Source organism: Carcharodon carcharias, chromosome 15 (genome assembly GCF_017639515.1).
Source record: "Carcharodon carcharias isolate sCarCar2 chromosome 15, sCarCar2.pri, whole genome shotgun sequence".
Taxonomy (NCBI): Eukaryota; Metazoa; Chordata; class Chondrichthyes; order Lamniformes; family Lamnidae; genus Carcharodon; species Carcharodon carcharias.
The window spans coordinates 121,892,868-121,916,750 of NC_054481.1; the positions used below are offsets into that span (position 1 = coordinate 121,892,868).

Sequence of the window (23,883 nt, forward strand, 5' to 3'; positions counted from 1 at the left end):
CCTTACCTGGTTTGGCCTGTATGTGACCCCAGACCCACAGCAATGCGGCTGACTCTTAAACGCCTTCTGAACAAGAGCAATTGGGATGGGCAATAAATGCTGGTCCAGCCAGTGACACCCACATTTCCAAGAATGAATTTTTGTTATTTTTTTAAAATGGGCAGGCTAGGGAGGAACTGATGGTTCCCTAAATTCTCCACCACTGGGGATTTTCTCCACCCCAAGTTGTGGACTATTTGATAAGCGATTGGTTGCTATAATGAGTCACATTGTATCTTGCGCCTACAATGATGGTTGAAGGGGCTTAAGGTTTTTTTTTAAAAAACGGAACAATGAACAATGCCATGGTGTACTGGATGTTCCATTGCTCATGATTATGATGAATTTGAATCATTTCTCCTGTACATGAGTCAAGATTGCTTGTGCATTGTCCACAACTTGTGTCATTCACTCTAATCGTTCATGGACTAACACAGTAATTCCTGTTACATCATTCTCTTCTGCTGCTTGCTTTTTAAGTTTTTCTCAATATTCATTTCAGTCCCTTTCTTCCCATCTCTCTCTCACAGCATACACTTTCTTTCTGTCCGTCTGTTTACTCCTCTTTGTGCCTCTATATTTAGTCTGACTCCAATTTACATAATTTCCTTCGCCATCTTTCACTGTTTCTTTCTCTGCCCTTTCCTTTCATTGGTCAAGGGAGATAAGCCAATTGGGCACGATGTTGACAAGGTTCCCGATGCAACACTGCAGTCCCTGAGCTACTATTGCTGCAACAATTTGCAGCTCAAAAACGTCAACAGTAGCATAGAAATCCAGCTTGTTTGCCACCTAACCCACCATTGCAGCAATTTCTCACCCACAGCGTCGTATCGGCACCTGAATAAATCCAGAGTCTGTCCAGGTGGGTCTTCCTCACATAATGCAGTGATCAGCAAGCACAATTTGTTCAATGCTCTTTCCCTCTTGGTGTGATAACCCTCCGCACTCCTGCTCTGGAAAGTGGATGCTGTAGGTATCATCCACCTGCATATTCAGATACCATGGACTCATATCAGCTGCCGTAGAGCAAAGAAAAAGGAAAGTTAAAATCAGAATGTCCCAACTGCATGAACATTGCTATTTAATCCCTATAGTAACATTGTGATCAAGTTTGTGGCGACTTGCTTGGTGGTGGTGTGTTTTGGTGACTCAGGGAATTAGAGTTGCTGTGACAGCATGCACTTTTTACATGCATGTTGTAGTTCGGAGCTATGGATAGCGATGGTAGAGGCTCCAACATTCTTTCCATTACATGGCTGACCAGGGATCTCTCCCAGCTTAACGCCTGTCATTGGCTTGTGTGGGAAGAAACTGCAAGTTGATACTCAGCCTGTTTGGCCGCGTTATGAACGTGCCTTTCTTGACCATCAAGCCCTTCTCGAACCCAGGGCTTCTGTCTCGGGGGCAGGACACCACCCACTGTGCCACAAGACCTCTCCTTGCTTGGTCCTTCAAGCCAAATTGTGAAAGTATGTTTTGATAGGTGTGTCCCCCTTATCATTTAGAGGACATTTTACTGAATAATTTATTTTTAAAAAGGCAACACAATTCTCTCTTATCCTGAAAGCTGTGTAACGGATGAAGCTCTCCTGTACCTGGACCAGTGAGCAATTTTTTATGCAGGTGCACAGGCAGAATCCTAACTCCCCAAAACAGGCAGGTTGGGGTTGGGTCAAAGGCTAAAATTCTGAAACTAGAACCCAACCCATCTGCTTCCAGTTGTAACAGAGACAAGAGGCCAGTTGGCTTGGAGGAGGCTATTTATTATATTAAAGCTGCATGTTTACATTAACAGTCATTCCATTTTGCAGCTCATGTCATCTGGGGTTCCCAGGCCTCGACAAACCCGCAGGCGAGAAGGGCCAAATCCATGAAATTAGTGCCTTTATGGCACTGCTCGTGGGCCAGGATCAGCCGGCGCATTCAGGCCCAACAAGCCTACCAGCAAATCACCACTCATATCTCTGGCCTCCTGGAATCTCTCTACTCCCCATCAGACCACTGTCGGCAACTCCACCCTTGCCCAGTTCTCACACTGATATCCACCAATCGGCAAGTGTAGCAGAGGTCACTGGATGGTGATCAAGTGATGGAAGCTGAGTTTGAATGTTATCCCAGAAGCACTGGGGACAATGGCAAAACTCTGTTGCTATGGGTGAAATTAATTAAACTGAGCACAGACTGGATACCAAATAACCTGGAACCTTTATGCGTGTGGCTTTGTACTGCATGCAGTTTATGGTTTTACTCAATAGCTTACTGAGAAAACTCCAATTCGTGTTCCTGACTGACGATGAAACCAAAGAGGAGAAAGTGATTATAGAAATCTTTATGTACCTGGTAACAAAATTGTTTTCCTCCTGTTCTTCCTCCATGAGTTCATCTGTATTCCAAGTAATAGACACAGCAGGGCAAGACAGATGAGGCCCACAATGATCATCACTGTCTCCACTTTGGGCAGGGAGAAAACAGAAATGGATTAGAAAATATGTAGGATGAGCACCATTTTGCTCTTTGCTTGAATTGTCTCTCAAAAGCATTGACCCACCTGAAATAGATCTAATTTTCTTCTTTTCTATCACAGGCAGAGCTCCCTATGCTCCTGACCAAGATGAGATCAGTTAATTAGGACAAAGAAGCAGAAAGCACCTGATCTGAATGGCTTAGGACCACACCGATGTGCTCAATGCTCCCTGTGAAATTACACTTTTGTGCTTAGCCAGTTTCTTCAATGGGCGTACCTTCACATTTCTTTTACGGGGTATTAATACGCTAGGCTTTAAAAGATGGTTATGTTTTAATTCAAGGTGAAATGGAGCAGTGGGGAAGGGCATGAAGAGGAGCATGTAACTTCCTGCGGGTTCTGCGCAGCGATAAGCCTATATGACTTGGCTGCCATGGGAAGGGGGCCCAGGGCAAGTCCTATCGAAATTCAAGTGCCAGCTTTCACACCTGGATGCAAAGAAAGGAGCAGCTGGCTCTGCTGTGTGCAGAAAGAGAGGTGCGAGAGAAAGAGAGAGAGAGAGAGAGAGAAAGCGAGGCGAGAGAGAGAGAGAGAGAAAGCGAGGCGAGAGAGAGAGAGAAAGCGAGGCGAGAGAGAGAGAGAGAGAAAGCGAGGCGAGAGAGAGAGAGAGAGAAAGCGAGGCGAGAGAGAGAGAGAGAAAGCGAGGCGAGAGAGAGAGAGAGAGAAAGCGAGGCGAGAGAGAGGGAGAGAGAAAGCGAGGCAAGAGAGAGAGAGAGAGAGAGAAAGCGAGGCGAGAGAGAGAGAGAGAGAGAGAGAAAGCGAGGCGAGAGAGAGAGAGAGAGAGAGAGATAGAGAGGCGAGAGAGAGAGAGAGAGAGAGAGAGAAAGCGAGGCGAGAGAGAGAGAGAGAGAGAGAAAGCGAGGCGAGAGAGAGAGAGAGAGAAAGCGAGGCGAGAGAGAGAGAGAGAGAGAGAGAAAGCGAGGCGAGAGAGAGAGAGAGAGAGAGAAAGCGAGGCGAGAGAGAGAGAGAAAGCGAGGCGAGAGAGAGAGAGAAAGCGAGGCGAGAGAGAGAGAGAAAGCGAGGCGAGAGAGAGAGAGAAAGCGAGGCGAGAGAGAGAGAGAAAGCGAGGCGAGAGAGAGAGAGAAAGCGAGGCGAGAGAGAGAGAGAAAGCGAGGCGAGAGAGAGAGAGAAAGCGAGGCGAGAGAGAGAGAGAAAGCGAGGCGAGAGAGAGAGAGAAAGCGAGGCGAGAGAGAGAGAGAAAGCGAGGCGAGAGAGAGAGAGAAAGCGAGGCGAGAGAGAGAGAGAAAGCGAGGCGAGAGAGAGAGAGAAAGCGAGGCGAGAGAGAGAGAGAAAGCGAGGCGAGAGAGAGAGAGAAAGCGAGGCGAGAGAGAGAGAGAAAGCGAGGCGAGAGAGAGAGAGAAAGCGAGGCGAGAGAGAGAGAGAAAGCGAGGCGAGAGAGAGAGAGAAAGCGAGGCGAGAGAGAGAGAGAAAGCGAGGCGAGAGAGAGAGAGAAAGCGAGGCGAGAGAGAGAGAGAAAGCGAGGCGAGAGAGAGAGAGAAAGCGAGGCGAGAGAGAGAGAGAAAGCGAGGCGAGAGAGAGAGAGAAAGCGAGGCGAGAGAGAGAGAGAAAGCGAGGCGAGAGAGAGAGAGAAAGCGAGGCGAGAGAGAGAGAGAAAGCGAGGCGAGAGAGAGAGAGAAAGCGAGGCGAGAGAGAGAGAGAAAGCGAGGCGAGAGAGAGAGAGAAAGCGAGGCGAGAGAGAGAGAGAAAGCGAGGCGAGAGAGAGAGAGAAAGCGAGGCGAGAGAGAGAGAGAAAGCGAGGCGAGAGAGAGAGAGAAAGCGAGGCGAGAGAGAGAGAGAAAGCGAGGCGAGAGAGAGAGAGAAAGCGAGGCGAGAGAGAGAGAGAAAGCGAGGCGAGAGAGAGAGAGAAAGCGAGGCGAGAGAGAGAGAGAAAGCGAGGCGAGAGAGAGAGAGAAAGCGAGGCGAGAGAGAGAGAGAAAGCGAGGCGAGAGAGAGAGAGAAAGCGAGGCGAGAGAGAGAGAGAAAGCGAGGCGAGAGAGAGAGAGAAAGCGAGGCGAGAGAGAGAGAGAAAGCGAGGCGAGAGAGAGAGAGAAAGCGAGGCGAGAGAGAGAGAGAAAGCGGGGCGAGAGAGAGAGAGAAAGCGGGGCGAGAGAGAGAGAGAAAGCGGGGCGAGAGAGAGAGAGAAAGCGGGGCGAGAGAGAGAGAGAAAGCGGGGCGAGAGAGAGAGAGAAAGCGGGGCGAGAGAGAGAGAGAAAGCGGGGCGAGAGAGAGAGAGAAAGCGGGGCGAGAGAGAGAGAGAAAGCGGGGCGAGAGAGAGAGAGAAAGCGGGGCGAGAGAGAGAGAGAAAGCGGGGCGAGAGAGAGAGAGAAAGCGAGGCGAGAGAGAGAGAGAAAGCGAGGCGAGAGAGAGAGAGAAAGCGAGGCGAGAGAGAGAGAGAAAGCGAGGCGAGAGAGAGAGAGAAAGCGAGGCGAGAGAGAGAGAGAAAGCGAGGCGAGAGAGAGAGAGAAAGCGAGGCGAGAGAGAGAGAGAAAGCGAGGCGAGAGAGAGAGAGAAAGCGAGGCGAGAGAGAGAGAGAAAGCGAGGCGAGAGAGAGAGAGAAAGCGAGGCGAGAGAGAGAGAGAAAGCGAGGCGAGAGAGAGAGAGAAAGCGAGGCGAGAGAGAGAGAGAAAGCGAGGCGAGAGAGAGAGAGAAAGCGAGGCGAGAGAGAGAGAGAAAGCGAGGCGAGAGAGAGAGAGAAAGCGAGGCGAGAGAGAGAGAGAAAGCGAGGCGAGAGAGAGAGAGAAAGCGAGGCGAGAGAGAGAGAGAAAGCGAGGCGAGAGAGAGAGAGAAAGCGAGGCGAGAGAGAGAGAGAAAGCGAGGCGAGAGAGAGAGAGAAAGCGAGGCGAGAGAGAGAGAGAAAGCGAGGCGAGAGAGAGAGAGAAAGCGAGGCGAGAGAGAGAGAGAAAGCGAGGCGAGAGAGAGAGAGAAAGCGAGGCGAGAGAGAGAGAGAAAGCGAGGCGAGAGAGAGAGAGAAAGCGAGGCGAGAGAGAGAGAGAAAGCGAGGCGAGAGAGAGAGAGAAAGCGAGGCGAGAGAGAGAGAGAAAGCGAGGCGAGAGAGAGAGAGAAAGCGAGGCGAGAGAGAGAGAGAAAGCGAGGCGAGAGAGAGAGAGAAAGCGAGGCGAGAGAGAGAGAGAAAGCGAGGCGAGAGAGAGAGAGAAAGCGAGGCGAGAGAGAGAGAGAAAGCGAGGCGAGAGAGAGAGAGAAAGCGAGGCGAGAGAGAGAGAGAAAGCGAGGCGAGAGAGAGAGAGAAAGCGAGGCGAGAGAGAGAGAGAAAGCGAGGCGAGAGAGAGAGAGAAAGCGAGGCGAGAGAGAGAGAGAAAGCGAGGCGAGAGAGAGAGAGAAAGCGAGGCGAGAGAGAGAGAGAAAGCGAGGCGAGAGAGAGAGAGAAAGCGAGGCGAGAGAGAGAGAGAAAGCGAGGCGAGAGAGAGAGAGAAAGCGAGGCGAGAGAGAGAGAGAAAGCGAGGCGAGAGAGAGAGAGAAAGCGAGGCGAGAGAGAGAGAGAAAGCGAGGCGAGAGAGAGAGAGAAAGCGAGGCGAGAGAGAGAGAGAGAAAGCGAGGCGAGAGAGAGAGAGAAAGCGAGGCGAGAGAGAGAGAGAAAGCGAGGCGAGAGAGAGAGAGAGAAAGAGAGAGATAGAGAAAGCGAGGCGAGAGAGAGAGAGAAAGCGAGGCGAGAGAGAGAGAGAAAGCGAGGCGAGAGAGAGAGAGAAAGCGAGGCGAGAGAGAGAGAGAAAGCGAGGAGAGAGAGAGAGAGAAAGCGAGGCGAGAGAGAGAGAGAGAAAGAGAGAGAGAGAAAGCGAGGCGAGAGAGAGAGAGAAAGCGAGGCGAGAGAGAGAGAGAAAGCGAGGCGAGAGAGAGAGAGAAAGCGAGGCGAGAGAGAGAGAGAAAGCGAGGCGAGAGAGAGAGAGAAAGCGAGGCGAGAGAGAGAGAGAAAGCGAGGCGAGAGAGAGAGAGAAAGCGAGGCGAGAGAGAGAGAGAAAGCGAGGCGAGAGAGAGAGAGAAAGCGAGGCGAGAGAGAGAGAGAAAGCGAGGCGAGAGAGAGAGAAAGCGAGGCGAGAGAGAGAGAGAAAGCGAGGCGAGAGAGAGAGAGAAAGCGAGGCGAGAGAGAGAGAGAAAGCGAGGCGAGAGAGAGAGAGAAAGCGAGGCGAGAGAGAGAGAGAAAGCGAGGCGAGAGAGAGAGAGAAAGCGAGGCGAGAGAGAGAGAGAAAGCGAGGCGAGAGAGAGAGAGAAAGCGAGGCGAGAGAGAGAGAGAAAGCGAGGCGAGAGAGAGAGAGAAAGCGAGGCGAGAGAGAGAGAGAAAGCGAGGCGAGAGAGAGAGAAAGCGAGGCGAGAGAGAGAGAGAGAGAGAGAGAGAAAGCGAGGCGAGAGAGAGAGAGAGAGAGAGAGAGAGAGAGAGAAAGCGAGGCGAGAGAGAGAGAGAGAGAGAGAGAAAGCGAGGCGAGAGAGAGAGAGAGAGAGAGAGAGAGAGAAAGCGAGGCGAGAGAGAGAGAGAGAGAGAGAGAGAGAAAGCGAGGCGAGAGAGAGAGAGAGAGAGAGAAAGCGAGGCGAGAGAGAGAGAGAAAGCGAGGCGAGAGAGAGAGAGAGAGAGAGAGAAAGCGAGGCGAGAGAGAGGGAGAGAGAGAGAGAGAGAAAGCGAGGCGAGAGAGAGAGAGAGAGAGAGAGAGAGAAAGCGAGGCGAGAGAGGAGAGAGAGAGAAAGCGAGGCGAGAGAGAGAGAGAGAGAGAGAGAGAGAAAGCGAGGCGAGAGAGAGAGAGAGAGAGAGAAAGCGAGGCGAGAGAGAGAGAGAGAGAGAGAGAGAAAGCGAGGCGAGAGAGAGAGAGAGAGAGAGAGAAAGCGAGGCGAGAGAGAGAGAGAGAGAAAGCGAGGCGAGAGAGAGAGAGAGAGAGAAAGCGAGGCGAGAGAGAGAGAGAGAGAGAGAAAGCGAGGCGAGAGAGAGAGAGAGAGAGAGAGAGAAAGCGAGGCGAGAGAGAGAGAGAGAGAGAGAGAGAAAGCGAGGCGAGAGAGAGAGAGAGAGAGAGAAAGCGAGGCGAGAGAGAGAGAGAGAGAGAAAGCGAGGCGAGAGAGAGAGAGAGAGAGAAAGCGAGGCGAGAGAGAGAGAGAGAGAGAAAGCGAGGCGAGAGAGAGAGAGAGAGAGAAAGCGAGGCGAGAGAGAGAGAGAGAGAGAGAGAAAGCGAGGCGAGAGAGAGAGAGAAAGAGAAAGCGAGGCGAGAGAGAGAGAGAAAGAGAAAGCGAGGCGAGAGAGAGAGAGAGAAAGAGAAAGCGAGGCGAGAGAGAGAGAGAGAGAGAAAGAGAAAGCGAGGCGAGAGAGAGAGAGAGAAAGAGAGAAAGAGAAAGCGAGGTGAGAGAGAGAGAGAGAAAGAGAGAGAGAGAGAGAAAGCGAGGCGAGAGAGAGAGAGAGAGAAAGAGAGAGAGAGAGAAAGCGAGGCGAGAGAGAGAGAGAAAGCGCGGCGAGAGAGAGAGAGAGAGAGAAAGCGAGGCGAGAGAGAGAGAGAGAGAAAGAGAGAGAGAGAAAGCGAGGTGAGAGAGAGAGAGAGAAAGAGAGAGAGAGAGAGAAAGCGAGGCGAGAGAGAGAGAGAGAGAGAAAGAGAGAGAGAGAGAAAGCGAGGCGAGAGAGAGAGAGAAAGCGCGGCGAGAGAGAGAGAGAGAGAGAGAGAAAGCGAGGCGAGAGAGAGAGAGAGAGAGAAAGAGGCGAGAGAGAGAGAGAGAGAGAGAGAAAGAGGCGAGAGAGAGAGAGAGAAAGAGGCGAGAGAGAGAGAGGCGAGAGAGAAAGAGGCGAGAGAGAAAGAGGCGAGAGAGAAAGAGGCGAGAGAGAAAGAGGCGAGAGAGAAAGAGGCGAGAGAGAAAGAGGCGAGAGAGAAAGAGGCGAGAGAGAAAGAGAGAAAGAGGCGAGAGAGAGAGAAGAGAGAAAGCGAGGCGAGAGAGAGAGAGAGAGAAAGAGAGAGAGAGAGAGAAAGCGAGGCGAGAGAGAGAGAGAGAAAGAGAGAGAGAGAAAGAGGCGAGAGAGAGAGAAAGAGGCGAGAGAGAGAAAGAGGCGAGAGAGAGAAAGAGGCGAGAGAGAGAGAGAGAGAAAGAGGCGAGAGAGAGAGAGAGAGAAAGAGGCGAGAGAGAGAAAGAGGCGAGAGAGAGAGAGAGAGAGAAAGAGGCGAGAGAGAGAGAGAGAGAGAAAAAGAGGCGAGAGAGAGAGAGAGAGAAAGAGGCGAGAGAGAGAGAGAGAGAAAGAGGCGAGAGAGAGAGAGAGAAAGAGGCGAGAGGGAGAGAGAGAAAGCGCGGCGAGAGAGAGAGAGAGAGAGAAAGCGCGGCGAGAGAGAGAGAGAAAGCGAGGCGAGAGAGGGAGAGAGAGAAAGCGAGGCGAGAGAGGGAGAGAGAGAAAGCGAGGCGAGAGAGGGAGAGAGAGAAAGCGAGGCGAGAGAGGGAGAGAGAGAAAGCGAGGCGAGAGAGGGAGAGAGAGAAAGCGAGGCGAGAGAGGGAGAGAGAGAAAGCGAGGCGAGAGAGGGAGAGAGAGAAAGCGAGGCGAGAGAGGGAGAGAGAGAAAGAGGCGAGAGAGGGAGAGAGAGAAAGAGGCGAGAGAGGGAGAGAGAGAAAGAGGCGAGAGAGGGAGAGAGAGAGAGGCGAGAGAGGGAGAGAGAGAAAGAGGCGAGAGAGGGAGAGAGAGAAAGAGGCGAGAGAGGGAGAGAGAGAAAGAGGCGAGAGAGGGAGAGAGAGAAAGAGGCGAGAGAGGGAGAGAGAGAAAGAGGCGAGAGAGGGAGAGAGAGAAAGAGGCGAGAGAGGGAGAGAGAGAAAGAGGCGAGAGAGGGAGAGAGAGAAAGAGGCGAGAGAGGGAGAGAGAGAAAGAGGCGAGAGAGGGAGAGAGAGAAAGAGGCGAGAGAGGGAGAGAGAGAAAGAGGCGAGAGAGGGAGAGAGAGAAAAAGGCGAGAGAGGGAGAGAGAGAAAGAGGCGAGAGAGGGAGAGAGAGAAAGAGGCGAGAGAGGGAGAGAGAGAAAGAGGCGAGAGAGGGAGAGAGAGAAAGAGGCGAGAGAGGGAGAGAGAGAAAGAGGCGAGAGAGGGAGAGAGAGAAAGAGGCGAGAGAGGGAGAGAGAGAAAGAGGCGAGAGAGGGAGAGAAAGAAAGAGGCGAGAGAGGGAGAGAAAGAAAGAGGCGAGAGAGGGAGAGAAAGAAAGAGGCGAGAGAGGGAGAGAAAGAAAGAGGCGAGAGAGGGAGAGAAAGAAAGAGGCGAGAGAGGGAGAGAAAGAAAGAGGCGAGAGAGGGAGAGAAAGAAAGAGGCGAGAGAGGGAGAGAAAGAAAGAGGCGAGAGAGGGAGAGAAAGAAAGAGGCGAGAGAGGGAGAGAAAGAATGAGGCGAGAGAGGGAGAGAAAGAATGAGGCGAGAGAGGGAGAGAAAGAAAGAGGCGAGAGAGGGAGAGAAAGAAAGAGGCGAGAGAGGGAGAGAAAGAAAGAGGCGAGAGAGGGAGAGAAAGAAAGAGGCGAGAGAGGGAGAGAAAGAAAGAGGCGAGAGAGGGAGAGAAAGAAAGAGGCGAGAGAGGGAGAGAAAGAAAGAGGCGAGAGAGGGAGAGAAAGAAAGAGGCGAGAGAGGGAGAGAAAGAAAGAAGCGAGAGAGGGAGAGAGAGAGAGGTGGGAGAGAGAGAAAAAGAGAGGCGAGAGAGAGAGAATGAGAGGCAAGAGAGAGAAAGAGAGGTGTGAAAGTGTGCGAGGAACTGATGAAAAAACAGCAGCTGCTTCTGCTTTAGTTGAGACAGCATCACAGAATAATATCCATATCTCGCCAACATTTATAAGGGGTAACGGTAACTAAGCTAGCATGATCAGCAGAGAAAATGGCTGTTCTGTTAGCTACCAGGCAGGACGCTAGCGGGAGCTTATCTTCTGGTTGAAGAGATGGTGCCAGTGGAAATTTAAGAACACTGGAAGATTCGCTCTGGTGTGGCTGGGAGCCGTTGTCACTGGAGTGGACCTTGCTGCCAGAGACCAGTTGGGGGATTCTCAGAAGACTCAGGGAAATGATTTTTGATGGACTCTGGATGTTACGGATCAGTGAGACAGGAGGAGCGAGCCTTTTGGAAGCTAGGAGTGCATTTGGACTGGTTCCTGTAAAGACTACGGCCGGGATTTTCCAACCCCATTGTGGCGGGACCTGCCACAGGAGATTCAACGGCCCAGCCAAAGGTCTGTTGCTGGACAATCCTGGCGGTGAGCAGGGCAGGAAGATCCCACCCGACAATTTTGCAGAAAGTGCAATATAACGTGTAAATGTGGGGTGGAATTTTTGGTGGTTAGGGAGTTAAGCCAGGGGTGGGGGGAAACTATCTTTCCCACAGTTAAGTGTATCAGTTGCCTAAGTAATGTGTAGCCAATGTTGTCTTAATAGTTATAATCCAAATACTGCAGATGCTGGAAATCTGAAACAAAAACAAAAATAGCTGGAAAAACTGAGCAGGTCTGACAGCATCTGCAGAGAGGAACACAGTTAATATACGGACTCGAAACGTTAACCGTGTTCCTCTCTGCAGATGCTGTCAGACCTGCTGAGTTTTTCCAGCTATTTTTGTTTTTGTTTTTATAATTTGTTTGGTACAGTAAAAAAAGTCTTAAAACATGAAATCTTGTTGTGCAATCCTTTGAGTTGGTCACTGGGGATTCAAATCTCTTTTCAGAAAGTTACCAGTCTCTACAGTGATAATGATATAATTTAAACAAGAAACAAAGTATGGCTACCAATGCACACAGATCTGTGGGAACATCAGAGGTGGCGTATTTACTTATTCACTGAGTAATCAGGGTTTATATATATTTGATATTTTTAGCTGTTTAATAGGCTTTGTAGAACCTTATGAGAGCTCTCTAGCCTCTTGTGCATTCCCCATTTACTTCCACTCCACCATAGGTGTCCGTGCCATCAGCTGCCTAGGCCCCAAACTGTGGAATTCCTTGCCTAAACCTTTTTGCTTCTTTACCTCCTTTGAGAATCGGTTCCAAAGCTCTTGGACCAAATGCTTGGTCACATTTCCAAATGACTTCCTTTACAACTGTCAATTATTTCCCTGATTACACTTGGCCGAAATGCTTTAGCACATTAAAAGGTGCTATGCAAATGCAATTTGCTGTGTTAATTTTTGAATTAGTGATCACCCCTGCTTCACTGAGCCATGCAGAGTCTTGCTGTGTGCAATACTGAACAGCAATTATTGTATTTGGTACTCTGAAGTGCCCTGATAGACTGCCCAACAAGATTATCCAGTAAACAAGGAAACACACACACATCACCTAAAAGGAAGTGAAATCGTCCCATTTTATTCTTTCATATATCACACTTCTGTTGTAACGGTACACCACACATGGTTATGGCCCCTCCCTCTATAAGAGATTCCTCACAAAAGCACCCTACTTAAACCAATGCTTGAGAGACAACATACATCCCACATATGACTATACAAATTAGGAGCAGGAGTAGGACATTCAGCCCCTCAAGCCTGCTCCGCTATTCAATAAGGTCATGGCTGATCTGATTGTGGCCTCAACTCCACATTCCACCTATTCCTGATGGACTCCCTTGTTAGTCACAAATCTAAGGTTATCTACAACAAAAATAAAAATAAAAATACCTGGCAAAACTCAGCAGGTCTGGCAGCCTCTGCCTTAAAAATATTCATTGACTGTGTCTTTAAAACTCTCTTCCATGGAGAGTGGTTAAGACTCATGACCCTCCAAAAGAAAGACTTTCTTCTCATCCCTGTCTTTAAGGGAGACCACTTATTTATAAACTATGTCTCCTAGTTCTAGTCTCTCCCATAGGGGAAACATCCTTTAACACCCCACATCATGCACTTGATCATAACACCAAATACTTAGAGCACTGATTGAAGTGGAGGGGTGATTAAGGTAGGGGGTGAACATTTAGGCTGTGCCATCAGTCACTCCAATGTGGAGAATGTTTTAACCTGCACAAGTTCCAAAATGACAGAAATTTGAGTTTTTAAAAACACAACTTACCCATCTGGATGTCAGTGGTTTTTGCGCTAATTGTGTCACTGGTTTGACTTGCATGTGTAATATCCAAGTGACCTAATGTGGTGCAGCTTTCAACAAAAGAAATGGACAAAGAGCAGATTACTGAGAAGGCATTTACTGTTTAAGTTTACATCATTAAACTGTTTCAGCTTACAAATCCCTAACTTGAGTCTACTCAGAGGAGGACAGGTGCAAATCCTTTCCTTCTCCTCCACAAAGTGGCATAGCCCACCCTGAATCTGAGCTGTGTTATGCAACTCGCTTTAAGAGACCTTTCACATCTCCCCTCATTTAGAAAATCAGCTCCGATGAGCTTACTTTGTTCTCATGCACACTGCTAAGTAAGCCGATATTGTGAATGTGGTGCCAGTAGAAAAAACACTTTTGCTGTTGCTCTTGTGATGACACTTGATACTTAGCTAAGTGTTAAGACAGTAACTGAGCAGGGGCATGCAAGAAGGACCCAAATGTGGACTCTATAGCATGGCCTGAACAAAGAACCTTTCAATGTGGACTGGGTTGTTTGAGTTACAGCATCATGGGATAGCAGAATCACTTCCTTTTCTTCCAGTGCAAACAACTGTTGAAGAACGTATAAATTAGGAGCAGGAGTAGGCCACTTGGGTCCTCAAGCCTGAACCGCCACTCATTAAGATAATGGCTGATCTGATTGTAATCTCCGGCCTACCCCTGTTGGCCTTTCTTGTTCTTATTTAATCAGCAACCTATTGACCTTTGCCTTAAAGAAAATGCAAAGATTCTGCTTCCACCACCTTTTGAAGGAGGGAGTTCCAAAGACTCGTGAACCTCAGAGAAAAAAAAGTCTCCTTAGCTCTGTCTTAAACAAACTCATTATTAAACAGTGACTGAGTGTCGCAGACTGGCACATCCCATGGCCCAGGACTACATGCAGAGGGACACACTAAAGCTTGGGGCAGCCACCACAAAGGCTCAATGGGCGAAGGCCCCAGTCTAAGACCCTCCCACCATAATCTACGGAGGGACCAGGAACTGCAAAGCCCCTCGGGCAGTATGACATGTAATGTAATGTACATTGTAATTATAACCTGCAATGGCAAGTGTAGTGAGGCACCTCATATACTGTATTGATAGAAATTGATCTGTCTTGGATTTCAGGTAACATCAAATTTGAACTAGAAACAAAAAAACTGCAGATGCTGGAAATCCAAAACAAAAACAAAATTACCTGGAAAAACTCAGCAGGTCTGGCAGCATCGGCGGAGAAGAAAAGAGTTGACGTTTCGAGTCCTCATGACCCTTCGACAGGTTCTGTCGAAGGGTCATGAGGACTCGAAACATCAACTCTTTTCTTCTCCGCCGATGCTGCCAGACCTGCTGAGTTTTTCCAGGTAATTCTGTTTTTGTTTCAAATTTGAACTGTTATGTTATGAACCTTTATGTTACTCATTTAACAGGGAAACAAGATGTGTCACAATACAGGAAACAACTGGAGTGATGAGCATTTCCAGTGAATTATGTTAGGGGAAAAGCCCAGGAAATGGTCCAATAACCATAACTAGAAATACATTCAGGGTTTTTTGGTGACAGCAATAACAAAATTGACAGTTATAAACATTAAACAAACCCCTAACACTTACTTCATCCATGGTGGGCTTGTCTTTTTTATGGGGTCCGTATATGTCCTTGGAGAGTAAGGATTGTTTTCTGAACCTTTATCTAAAACAATGGAGAGGTCGCCCATCACATCAGCTTATCACAAGTAACAATCCAGACAGAAGCATTACAGGAGGAGGAAATTATTGTCAAAGTCATTTAGATTTGTATCAGGGAAATGTTCTTGATCTACGCACATCTTGAAACCAAGGCGTCTCATTTTATTCACATGTGGCCCTCTGTTCCTGAATTTCTTTCATGTATGTGTGGGTGTGTGTGCCCAGACTATTAGACCAGGGATGCCAGCACAGCCCAGCTCTATCCTCATATCCAAGTGCCCTCCTCTCTGGGTCACTAGGGAGCGGGGCAATTTTTCTCCCGCTGGCACAGAAACACTAAAACCAATTGACAGCCCAGACAGGGAGGAAGATCGTCAGTTGCTCTGCTGTTCAGCAACTCTGACTGCAGAATGTGTGTAGTCGATGGCATGTGAAGGCTCAACTGTGATGTCGTCTCTGGTTAAAAGACTGCCACCCTTCATTGGCAGCATACCTGGACCAAACCCCAAACCTCCTGACTCACTACCACAATCGGCAGTGTATTTACTGACGCAACCAAAAATTATTTGGGGATTTTTTTTTTTTAAATGCTAATCAAGCTGAAGAATACCAGCTCAGCATAACACAGCCTGGTATCAAATCAATTACCCTCTTCTCAGGCCCAACAATGAAGGAGTATTTCCTCTGTTCATTAGTTGCAGTGAGGTTTTTAACCATGCATATTCCAAGTCCTGTTCACCCATCAGCCCTGTGCTCACTGACTTACACTGCCTTCCGATCTGGCAAAAGCTCAATTTTAAAATTCTCACCCTCATGTTTGAAACCCTCCCTGGTCTCACACCTTCCTACCCGCTCCATCTCTATATCCTCCTCCAGCCATACGTTCCTCGAAAATCTCTGCACTCTTCCAAATCTGTTCTCTAGTGTTGTGTATCTCACACTTCCTTTCTACCACCATTGGTTGCTGCGCCTTCAGCTGCTTGGGCCAAAGCTCTGGAAATCCCTCCTTAAACTTTTCCACTTTACTACCGCTCTCTCCTCTTTTAAGAGGCTCCATAAAACATACCTGTTTGACCAAGCTTTTGATCCCAAGTCCCTAATATCTTCTTCTTTGGCTCAATATCAGTATTTGTCTGATTACATTTCACTACGTTAAAAGGTGTTATATAAATGCCATTTGCTGTAATGACCAGATATCACTATTTGATTGCCACACAGTTTGATTGAGAAAATCCCAGCCAATATTTAACACCAACAGAGTTTTGTTGGTTATTATTTTGTATAGGTCCATTCTCTGGCTGATGGTGAACCATGTTCGACTCTCTCATTGTCACCACACTGCCCCCCACTGCTGGTTCCTCTGGTGGCAGTGCCAGTATTGCACCAGAGAGAGAGAGGGGGGAAAGAAACTGTCAGAGAAGCAGTAATAATGGGCAGTTTAGAAGAGAGGTGTAGTGCAATGCTCAAAAGGGGGAGGAGGTATCAGAGATTTAAAGGATGAGACTAAAATGGGATTAAAGCCACACCAGCACCAGAGTGGTTTGGGCAGGAAGTGGGACGTATAACAAGGTGGTGAGATTTCAAGAAAGAGCAAATTGTCACCCTGCATGAACTAGGTTGCAATCATTTAGTTTAACAGCGGCACTCAAGTCACTATGGACTAGACAAACTTAATGAAGCTCACCTTTTGGAGCACATCTGTTGCAGTGTTCATCTTTGCACACGTAACCCTCAATGCATTCGCACTGGACATTTGAGGTAGCCGTGCAGTTTTGCTTATACGTCATTCCTTCTGTAGAAATTTAAAGATCTGTTAAAGCCTTATGTGCATAGCTGAAATAAGATGCTTATGATTAAACTGTACCCGACATTTTCTTCCCACAGAAGATTGTTAAGATCTGGAACACATTACCTGAAAGTGGAATCTGATCCCATTGTAACTTTGCGAGGTCATCTGGCCTAATTTGCATGGTTATTGGGAAGAAAGCTGGCATGTGGGACTAAGTTGGACAGCCCTTTCAAAGGGCTAGCACAGACAAGGCAGGCCAAATGGCATCCTCCTGGGCTGTGAGGTTCTACGATTCTGTGAAATGTGACTTTGATAAGAGTCATCAAAATGCACAGCGTCTCTGACCAGTGAGATTGCAGATCGAGGACCCAGGAGAATGGAGACATGCCCGAGTCGATGGCCTCTCAAGACAACAGCATTGGCCAATTTTACAGACCTTCCCTCAAGAGAATCCTGCTCAGGAGATAGTCACGGATGGTACCCTGAGGCAAAATCACATCTGCACCTGATAAACCTAAAAATCTCCTCACACGTGTCCCCACACACCATCAGACCAGGGCAGTACAAGCTGAATTGCAAGAAAAAACACTGAAAAGTCACTTTCAGCTGCTGTTATTACCTGTGAAACTTTTAAACTCACAGCAGACTCCTCATCTCTGTCAGATCAGCTGACACACGAAACGGTTGCACCTTATCCCCCTCAATCTGACATACCCCGAGTGCATTGTACGCATAAAACCAAGATTTTACGTTAACCAGTGTCTCTGTTGTTAATAAAACAAAAAACTGTGGATGCTGTTGTTATCTTCTTTAATTAGCTGGGCAGATTGTGGGAAGAAGGGTCAAACATGCATTTGGAAACTTGGCTGGTGAAGGATGTGGGAGGAAAGAGATTGATTTTGGTGGTGACAAAACAGTGGAAACAGCTTCCGCTTTGCTGGTCAACCAGGTTCCTCCTGTAGACAGGTCCCAGAAACACCACAAATATTCAAAAACAGGTAGCAGTGGGTGTACAGCCAGGGATCAGTTCCCGCCACCCAGTTAACACCCCACTTGCTGTGGTTGGGGGAAGAGAGTGGGTTTTAACTCCAGCTGCCCATTACTCCTGAAACAGATGGGTGCCTCATGGTTATATTCAAGTTGAGTTAAGGGACATCATTTTTGCAATGCTATTTTCTTATTCTCCTTTAAGCTTCTGCAAGCCTTTAAGAGTCTGCAGGAGTGACCAATTTCCCACCTACTAATGGGCACATTGTCAATTTGGCGGGGGGGGGGGGGGGGGTAAATTGGGAGGACCCAAATGAGGAGATGGTGGCATAGTGGTAATGTCACTGGATTAGTAACCCGGAGGCCTAGGCTAATGTGCTGGGGACGTGGGTTCAAACAGCAGCTGGTAGAATTTGAATTCAATTAATAAATCTGGAATTGAGAGCTAATCTCAGTAATGGTGACCATGACAACTATCATCGATTGTTGTAAAAACCCATTTGGTTCCCTAACGTCCTTTAGGACACACGGCCTACATGTGACTCCAGATTCACAGCAATGTGGTTGACTCTTGACTGCCCTCAGTGGTCCACCAAGCCATTCAGTTCCCAAGGGTCATTAGGGACGGGCAACAAATGCTGGCTTTCCCAGTGATGGTCACATCCCAGGAAAGAAGGAAAGATTGTTCATTCCTCCTGGCAGTCACCATTTGGGGATCGTCTAGCCAGGGTAATCAAATTCATGCACTGGATGTTTGTTTCAATTTGATTGTTGCCATTAAATTTGAAGAATCTTGGTTTCCCATTGGTACTCCAGTTTATATGGCACAACAGCCTTTTCTTTCACGTTATGACATCTGCTGAAGGCATTATACATAAGATGGGTATATTCACAATTATATTTTTGGAAGAGTATTGAGCTTTAAAATAGGTTTGCAGCATTACCATGACTGCATTCATCACAACGGAAACAAAAATACTCGAAGTTCCAATCTTTGGAGTATGATCGATCAGGGCATGGTTGACAGATGGAGTCTGAGGTCTCAGTACATTGTGCTTCCATAAATTTGCCTGGAAAATAAATAAAACAATCAATAACAACGCAGCAGGAATCAACTAAGTTGACTGCCAGTTACTGTAAGGCTATAACATGGCTATTGTGGTTTGGTCGACCTTGGTAAGGTCTTAAGCTGGTTTAAACAATAACCACTTCAAGGGAATCTGGTTGATTGGATTAGTTATCTTCTCATGTCTTTCTCTTGAATACTGGATCTCCAAATCTTCATGGGCTGGAAAATCCCAAGCTCTTCCATTCTACTTGTTGCTGCTCTGAGCAATGTAACAGAACACATGAAATTGACAGACAGGAAGAGAACAGCTTGCCCATTGAGCCTGCTCACACCATGACGCATCATAACTAAAGACTTCTACCCTCCACCCATGCCTTCTCCAAACCATGTAATCTTCTGCGAGAGGCAAAGAATCCTATGTCAAAATATCTGTTCCAGACTTTCAAGAAATCAAGGCAGAGAGAATATGTAACTTAGCCATGCTGGAAACTCAAAATGGCTGCCAAGAACATGAAGGATGTGGCCAGCAGTTTGGTGGTCTGTACAAACTCTAGCCAATCTAGTGTCACAGCAAGAATCACATGTTACAAATATGGCCACAGGAGTAGAGGCGACTGCTGTTCCATTGTAAAACAAAAACAGAATTACCCGGATAAACTCAGCAGGTCTGGCAGCATCGGCAGAGAAGAAAAGAGTTGACGTTTCGAGTCCTCATGACCCTTCAACAGAACTAGGTGAATCCAAGGAGAGAGGTGAAATATAAGCTGGTTTAAGGTTGGGGGGTGGGGGGGGTTGGGTTTGGGGGAGAGAAGTGAAGGGGGGTGGTGTGGTTGTAGGGACAAGCAAGCAGTGATAGGAGCAGATAATCAAAAGATGTCACAGACAAAAGAACAAACAGCTGTTGAAGTTGGTGATATTATCTAAACAAATGTGCTAATTAAGAATGGATGGTAGGGCACTCAAGGTACAGCTCTAGTGAGGGTGGGGGCACATAAAAGATTTAAAAATAATGGAAATAGGTGGGAAAAGAAGAATCTATATAAATTATTGGAAAAAACAAAAGGAAGGGGGAAGAAGCAGAAAGGGGGTGGGGATGGAGGAGGGAGTTCAAGATCTAAAGATGTTGGATTCAATATTCAGTCCAGAAGGCTGTAAAGTGCTTAGTCAGAAGATGAGGTGCTGTTCCTGCAGTTTGCGTTGGGCTTCACTGGAACAATGCAGCAAGCCGAAGACAGACAGCTGCTAGTCTCTAATTAAACAGGGAGTGTTCAGAACACAGGTCACCATGTCCCGCTTTGGAGCCAGGCTATGCAGTAATCATTGATAACATTGTAAGCTCTCCAAACTCACCATTCTCACACTTAATTAGCAACTGAGCCTTTCAGCATGACAGGATTGCTGTGGTCACACTGTTCTTCAGAACCTCAGTTGCAGCAATTATCACAGGTTTATGCAATTTGTAATGACAAACTGGGACTCCCTGGGCAATGCAAAGATGGTTTTTATTTACGCAGTACTTTTTAAACATAGCAACCATCTCAAGGTGCTTTACAGAAAGGGGATGGATGCTAAGCACTGAATTGCAGAGAGGGCTAGAGGATGCAGGAGGAGATTGAAGGCTGGGAAAATTGCTGCTGTAACATACATAGAGGGGATGGAGGAATCAGTAGTGAGGACGAGAATTTTATTTTTTTTTTAAATATTCACTCATGGGATGAGAGCATCGCTGGCAATGCCAGCATTTGCTGCCCATCCTAAATTGGCCTTTGAAAACAGTTTAAGAGTGAACCACATTGCTGTGGGTCTGGAGTCACATGCAGGCCAGACTGGGTAAGGATGGCAGATTTCCTTCCCTAAAGGACGTTAGTGAACCAGATGGGTTTTTTTTTATAAGAATCAACGATGTTTTCATGGTCACCGATACTGAGACTAGCTTTCAATTCCAGGTTTATTCATTGAATTTAAATTCCTCCAGCTATCGTTGTAGGATTTGAACCCATGTCTCCAGAACATTAGCCTGGGCCTCTGGATTATTAGTCCAGTGACATTACCATGACACCACTATCTCCCCATTTAATCCATTAGTACAGAAACCAAGGTAGGTTAGTGAAGATGGGTGAGCAAAGCTTAGAGTGGGATGGTATGGGTGGCTTGTTTTAGACTATTTGAAATTTATGGAAGGTAGAATCTGGGAGGGATAAAGGTGTTAAAGATAACTATTACAGTCCCAGCTCTTGTTAATACTAGACAAGTCAGATCCCAGAGTGAAAGCTGGCTTGATAGATCCTAAATTTTTTTGAAACTGTGGCAGAAAGTTACTGAACAAACTCACAGGAGTCTGAAGAACTTCGAACACAATGAATAAAACATTTATTAAACAAGAAAAAATGAATTATATTACGCCAGGCAAAAAGGTTGGAAAGATCACAATGCAAACACAGGAAAATGATTCAGATATTCAGTGTTCCTTCACCCCAGCAATATCTTTACAGATACATACAAATTCAGAAAGATAAAATAATTTACAATATCTACCCTATACTCTAATATTCAGGTTAAGTATGAAGTACATGTGGTTATGAGGATGAGGGAATTGGTGCAAACATAGAGCTAGGTGCCCTCACTAAACATATGGACACTGTCCTGCTGAACAGTATGTAGATGAGCAGATGACCAAGGGCAGATCCCTTGAAAACCCAGGGGCCGCTGTGGCTGGAGGAGAAGCCATCTCTCAAATTCACTGACTGCTTCGGGAGACAGGTAAGAGCGGAAACACAAGACTGCAGTCCCACTGTGGTGGACTACTAAGGACAGTTGGTAACACAGGACACTATGACTGACTATAGTGAATACTGAGGTGAAAGAGGTTGAGAAGATATAAAATATCACAGCATGCCATTGGTGACACTGACCAGGCTGGTTTCCATAATGACAGAAACCAAACTAAAATGATTCAATAGGGAGGTAAAAGAGAGGGGAGCATGCAGCTGGGAGACAAAAAGGTAATTATGAACCTTGGCTATTAGAAGATAGGAAATTACATAGATTTGGGAGGCACACAATACACCCAAGGATTTTGGAGTGGGAAGGAAGATCAGAGATGGGGTGGTAGTTTGCAAGGACAGAGGGATTATTTTGTGAAGGGCAGCAAGAATGGCGATTTTGAAAGGGAATTAGCTGAGGAGATGCACCACTTACAATATCATGCAGCATAGGGCCAGGATACCCTATGGTTGTGAGAGGTTAGTGGGGATAAGGGCAAGTGATGAGCTGGTCTCTTGGATAAGATGAGCTCAAAAAGAGCATGAAGGAAGACAGGGTAGAGACAGGGTAGAACCTGAGAAAACATTGGTTTGGCGGGAAAGAGAAGGTGGGGGTGGGTAAAGCAGCAGAATGAATGGTCTTCATCTTAATGACAGAGTCTATAAGCTCCTTGTGCTTGCTGTTGGAAGAAGCAGGGAACACGAACTGAAGGTTATGCTTGTTAGTGGAGAAAAGAAGCCAGGGTATGTTTAGTCTCCAGGATAATCCTGATAGCACTGATATGATCCAGATATAGTAATGGAGATTTAAACTAATTGTGCAGCAGAGGTGCTCAGATATGCACCCCTTAGACTAGACAAAGTGACACTGGAGGCCATACCAGCAGAAACAGTGGCTGGGAATATAAGCACAAAGGTGGAGGTGAGGGAATGACTGTGCAAATAAACAGCTGCAGCAATATTGAATGAATTCCACAATGAATTCCATCTGCCTGTACCAGCAACATATCAGATGAACAGCTGATTGTATCTTTTTTCACAATATAGATGAGTCATTTTTAACCAGAAATAGGACCATTGAATCTTCCATATTTCACTTAAATAGGCAGACAAGGCCCCAGTTTAAGGATTTATTCTTGGCCATTGCCTATTTCTCATCCACAGGATGCCCCTCAGCAACATCATCCAAAAGCACAACGTTAGTTTTCACACATATGCTGGTAATACTCAGCTCTACTTTACCACCACCCCTCTCGACCCCTCCACTGTCACTTGATTGTCAAGCTTCTTAGCTAGCATCCAGTACTGAACGGAAAGAAATGACCTACAATTAAACATTGGGAAGACCAAAACCATTATCTTTGGCCCCTGCTACAAACTCTGCTCCCTAGCTATCAACTCCATGCCTCTCCCTGGCAGCTGATGGAAGATCAATTGGGCTTTTGCAAACTTGGTATCATAACTGACCAGAGATGAGTCATATGTTTGTGATGTCACCACGACAGGCTATTTCCATTTCCATAACAGTCCCACCTCCACTCCTACCTCAGCTCAGCTCATCAGCTGCTGAAACCTCATCCATACCTTTGTTACCTCTGGACTTGACCATTCTAACACACAACCACATTCTATCCTCTGTAAACAAGGTCATCCAAGACTCTGCTGCTGGTTTCTTTACACCAAGAACATTCACCCATCACCTGTGTGCTTGCTGACTGATGTTGGCTCCTGTTAAGCAACAACTTAATTTTAAAGTTTGCATCCTTGTTTTCAAATCTCTCCATGGTGTCATCCCTCCCTGTCTCTGGAATCCCTTGCTGACTCTGAACCCTCTGAAATACCTGCACTCCTCTAATGCTGGCCTCTTGAGCATTTCCAATTTTAATTGCTTCATTTGGTGGCTGTGCCTTCAGCACACCAGGCCCTAAGCTCTGGAATTCACTTCGTACACCTGTGCCTCGCTACCTCTCCTTTCCCCTTGAAGATGCTTCCTGAAACCTCCTCAACCAAGTTTTGATTATCTGCCCCAATGTCGTCTTATGTGGCTCAATTATTTTCATTATTATGCTCCCTGAAGTGCCTTGGGGTGTTTTATCGTGTTTAAGGCACTATAAACACAGATTGTTGTTAATGACATCTCGTCGGGGGGATACTTCCAACAAAACATCACACCCTGAGGCACTGGGATATCAAGATCACATTAATGCCCAAAACCCATTCACTCAAAGGGAATTTGGCCTCTGCTATTCTCCTCACAGTTAAGATTAAAGTTAACAAGTCTTTAACACCGAGAAGACGCAGCAGCAAAACATAAGCACATACAATTTCCAGCCTATTATTCTGTGAACAATTAAGTTTTGTGACATTGTGGTACATTTCAAATGGGAATAACTGAACACTGAACCTCAATAAGGGCTGGCCAAACACTTAGAGCTCTATAACATGGTACGCATCTTTTTCTTGCGACAATGCAATTAAGTGGAACTTTAAGAACCACTTTAATGTTAATATATTATTTATATAAGAACTTTGCTCAATATAAGTAAATATTGCTACTTTTTAATGTAAGGGTGTGACAATATTTTAGAACGGGTCAATTAAACTGCAAAGATAAACGTCTATTCAAAGTCTACTACCATTAAAGGCTGCCGTCAAAAACACAAGCTATTTCGGACATTCCTCCATCCCCTGTCTTTACCGGCGGCATTATAGCAAGGGAACAGGCACGAGGTTAATAACCATCCGAAGTTACTTTTTGCAGACTTAATACTACCGCCAGCTCCTTGTTTCTCTAAAAGTCACTTGCGTGGCAGTGTAAACGGACTGGCACTTACTATTTATCGAGTTAACTGTTTTGCCAAAGCCTGCATCTCTCACCTGGTGGGCACTTGGAGCAACACTCGACCCTTCCAGTATTCTTGATATACTGTGCGGGGCAGTCGCGGGAGAGGGCTACAGAACATGCCCCATACGCACAGAGCGCCAGGAGCGCCCTGACCAATTCCATTGCACTCGAAGCAGC

General features: G+C 47.0%; 1 protein-coding gene across 2 annotated transcripts; it reads right to left on the minus strand.

The window, feature by feature from the left end:
• Positions 1 to 8: 8 nt before the first annotated feature.
• Positions 9 to 23,883, minus strand: LOC121288297 (tumor necrosis factor receptor superfamily member 11A-like). Of its 2 annotated transcripts, none has more exons than XM_041206825.1 (7): positions 23,739 to 23,883; positions 17,975 to 18,100; positions 15,939 to 16,043; positions 14,180 to 14,258; positions 12,543 to 12,628; positions 2,380 to 2,493; positions 9 to 1,058 (listed from the first exon to the last, which is right to left on the minus strand). In XM_041206825.1, exons 1-7 carry the CDS (start codon positions 23,866 to 23,868, stop codon positions 916 to 918), a joined length of 783 nt encoding a protein of 260 aa, XP_041062759.1. In that variant the 5' UTR covers positions 23,869 to 23,883; the 3' UTR covers positions 9 to 915. The 2 variants fall into 2 exon arrangements, with proteins under 2 accessions (XP_041062759.1, XP_041062758.1); XM_041206824.1 differs by having other exon boundaries at positions 15,939 to 16,046.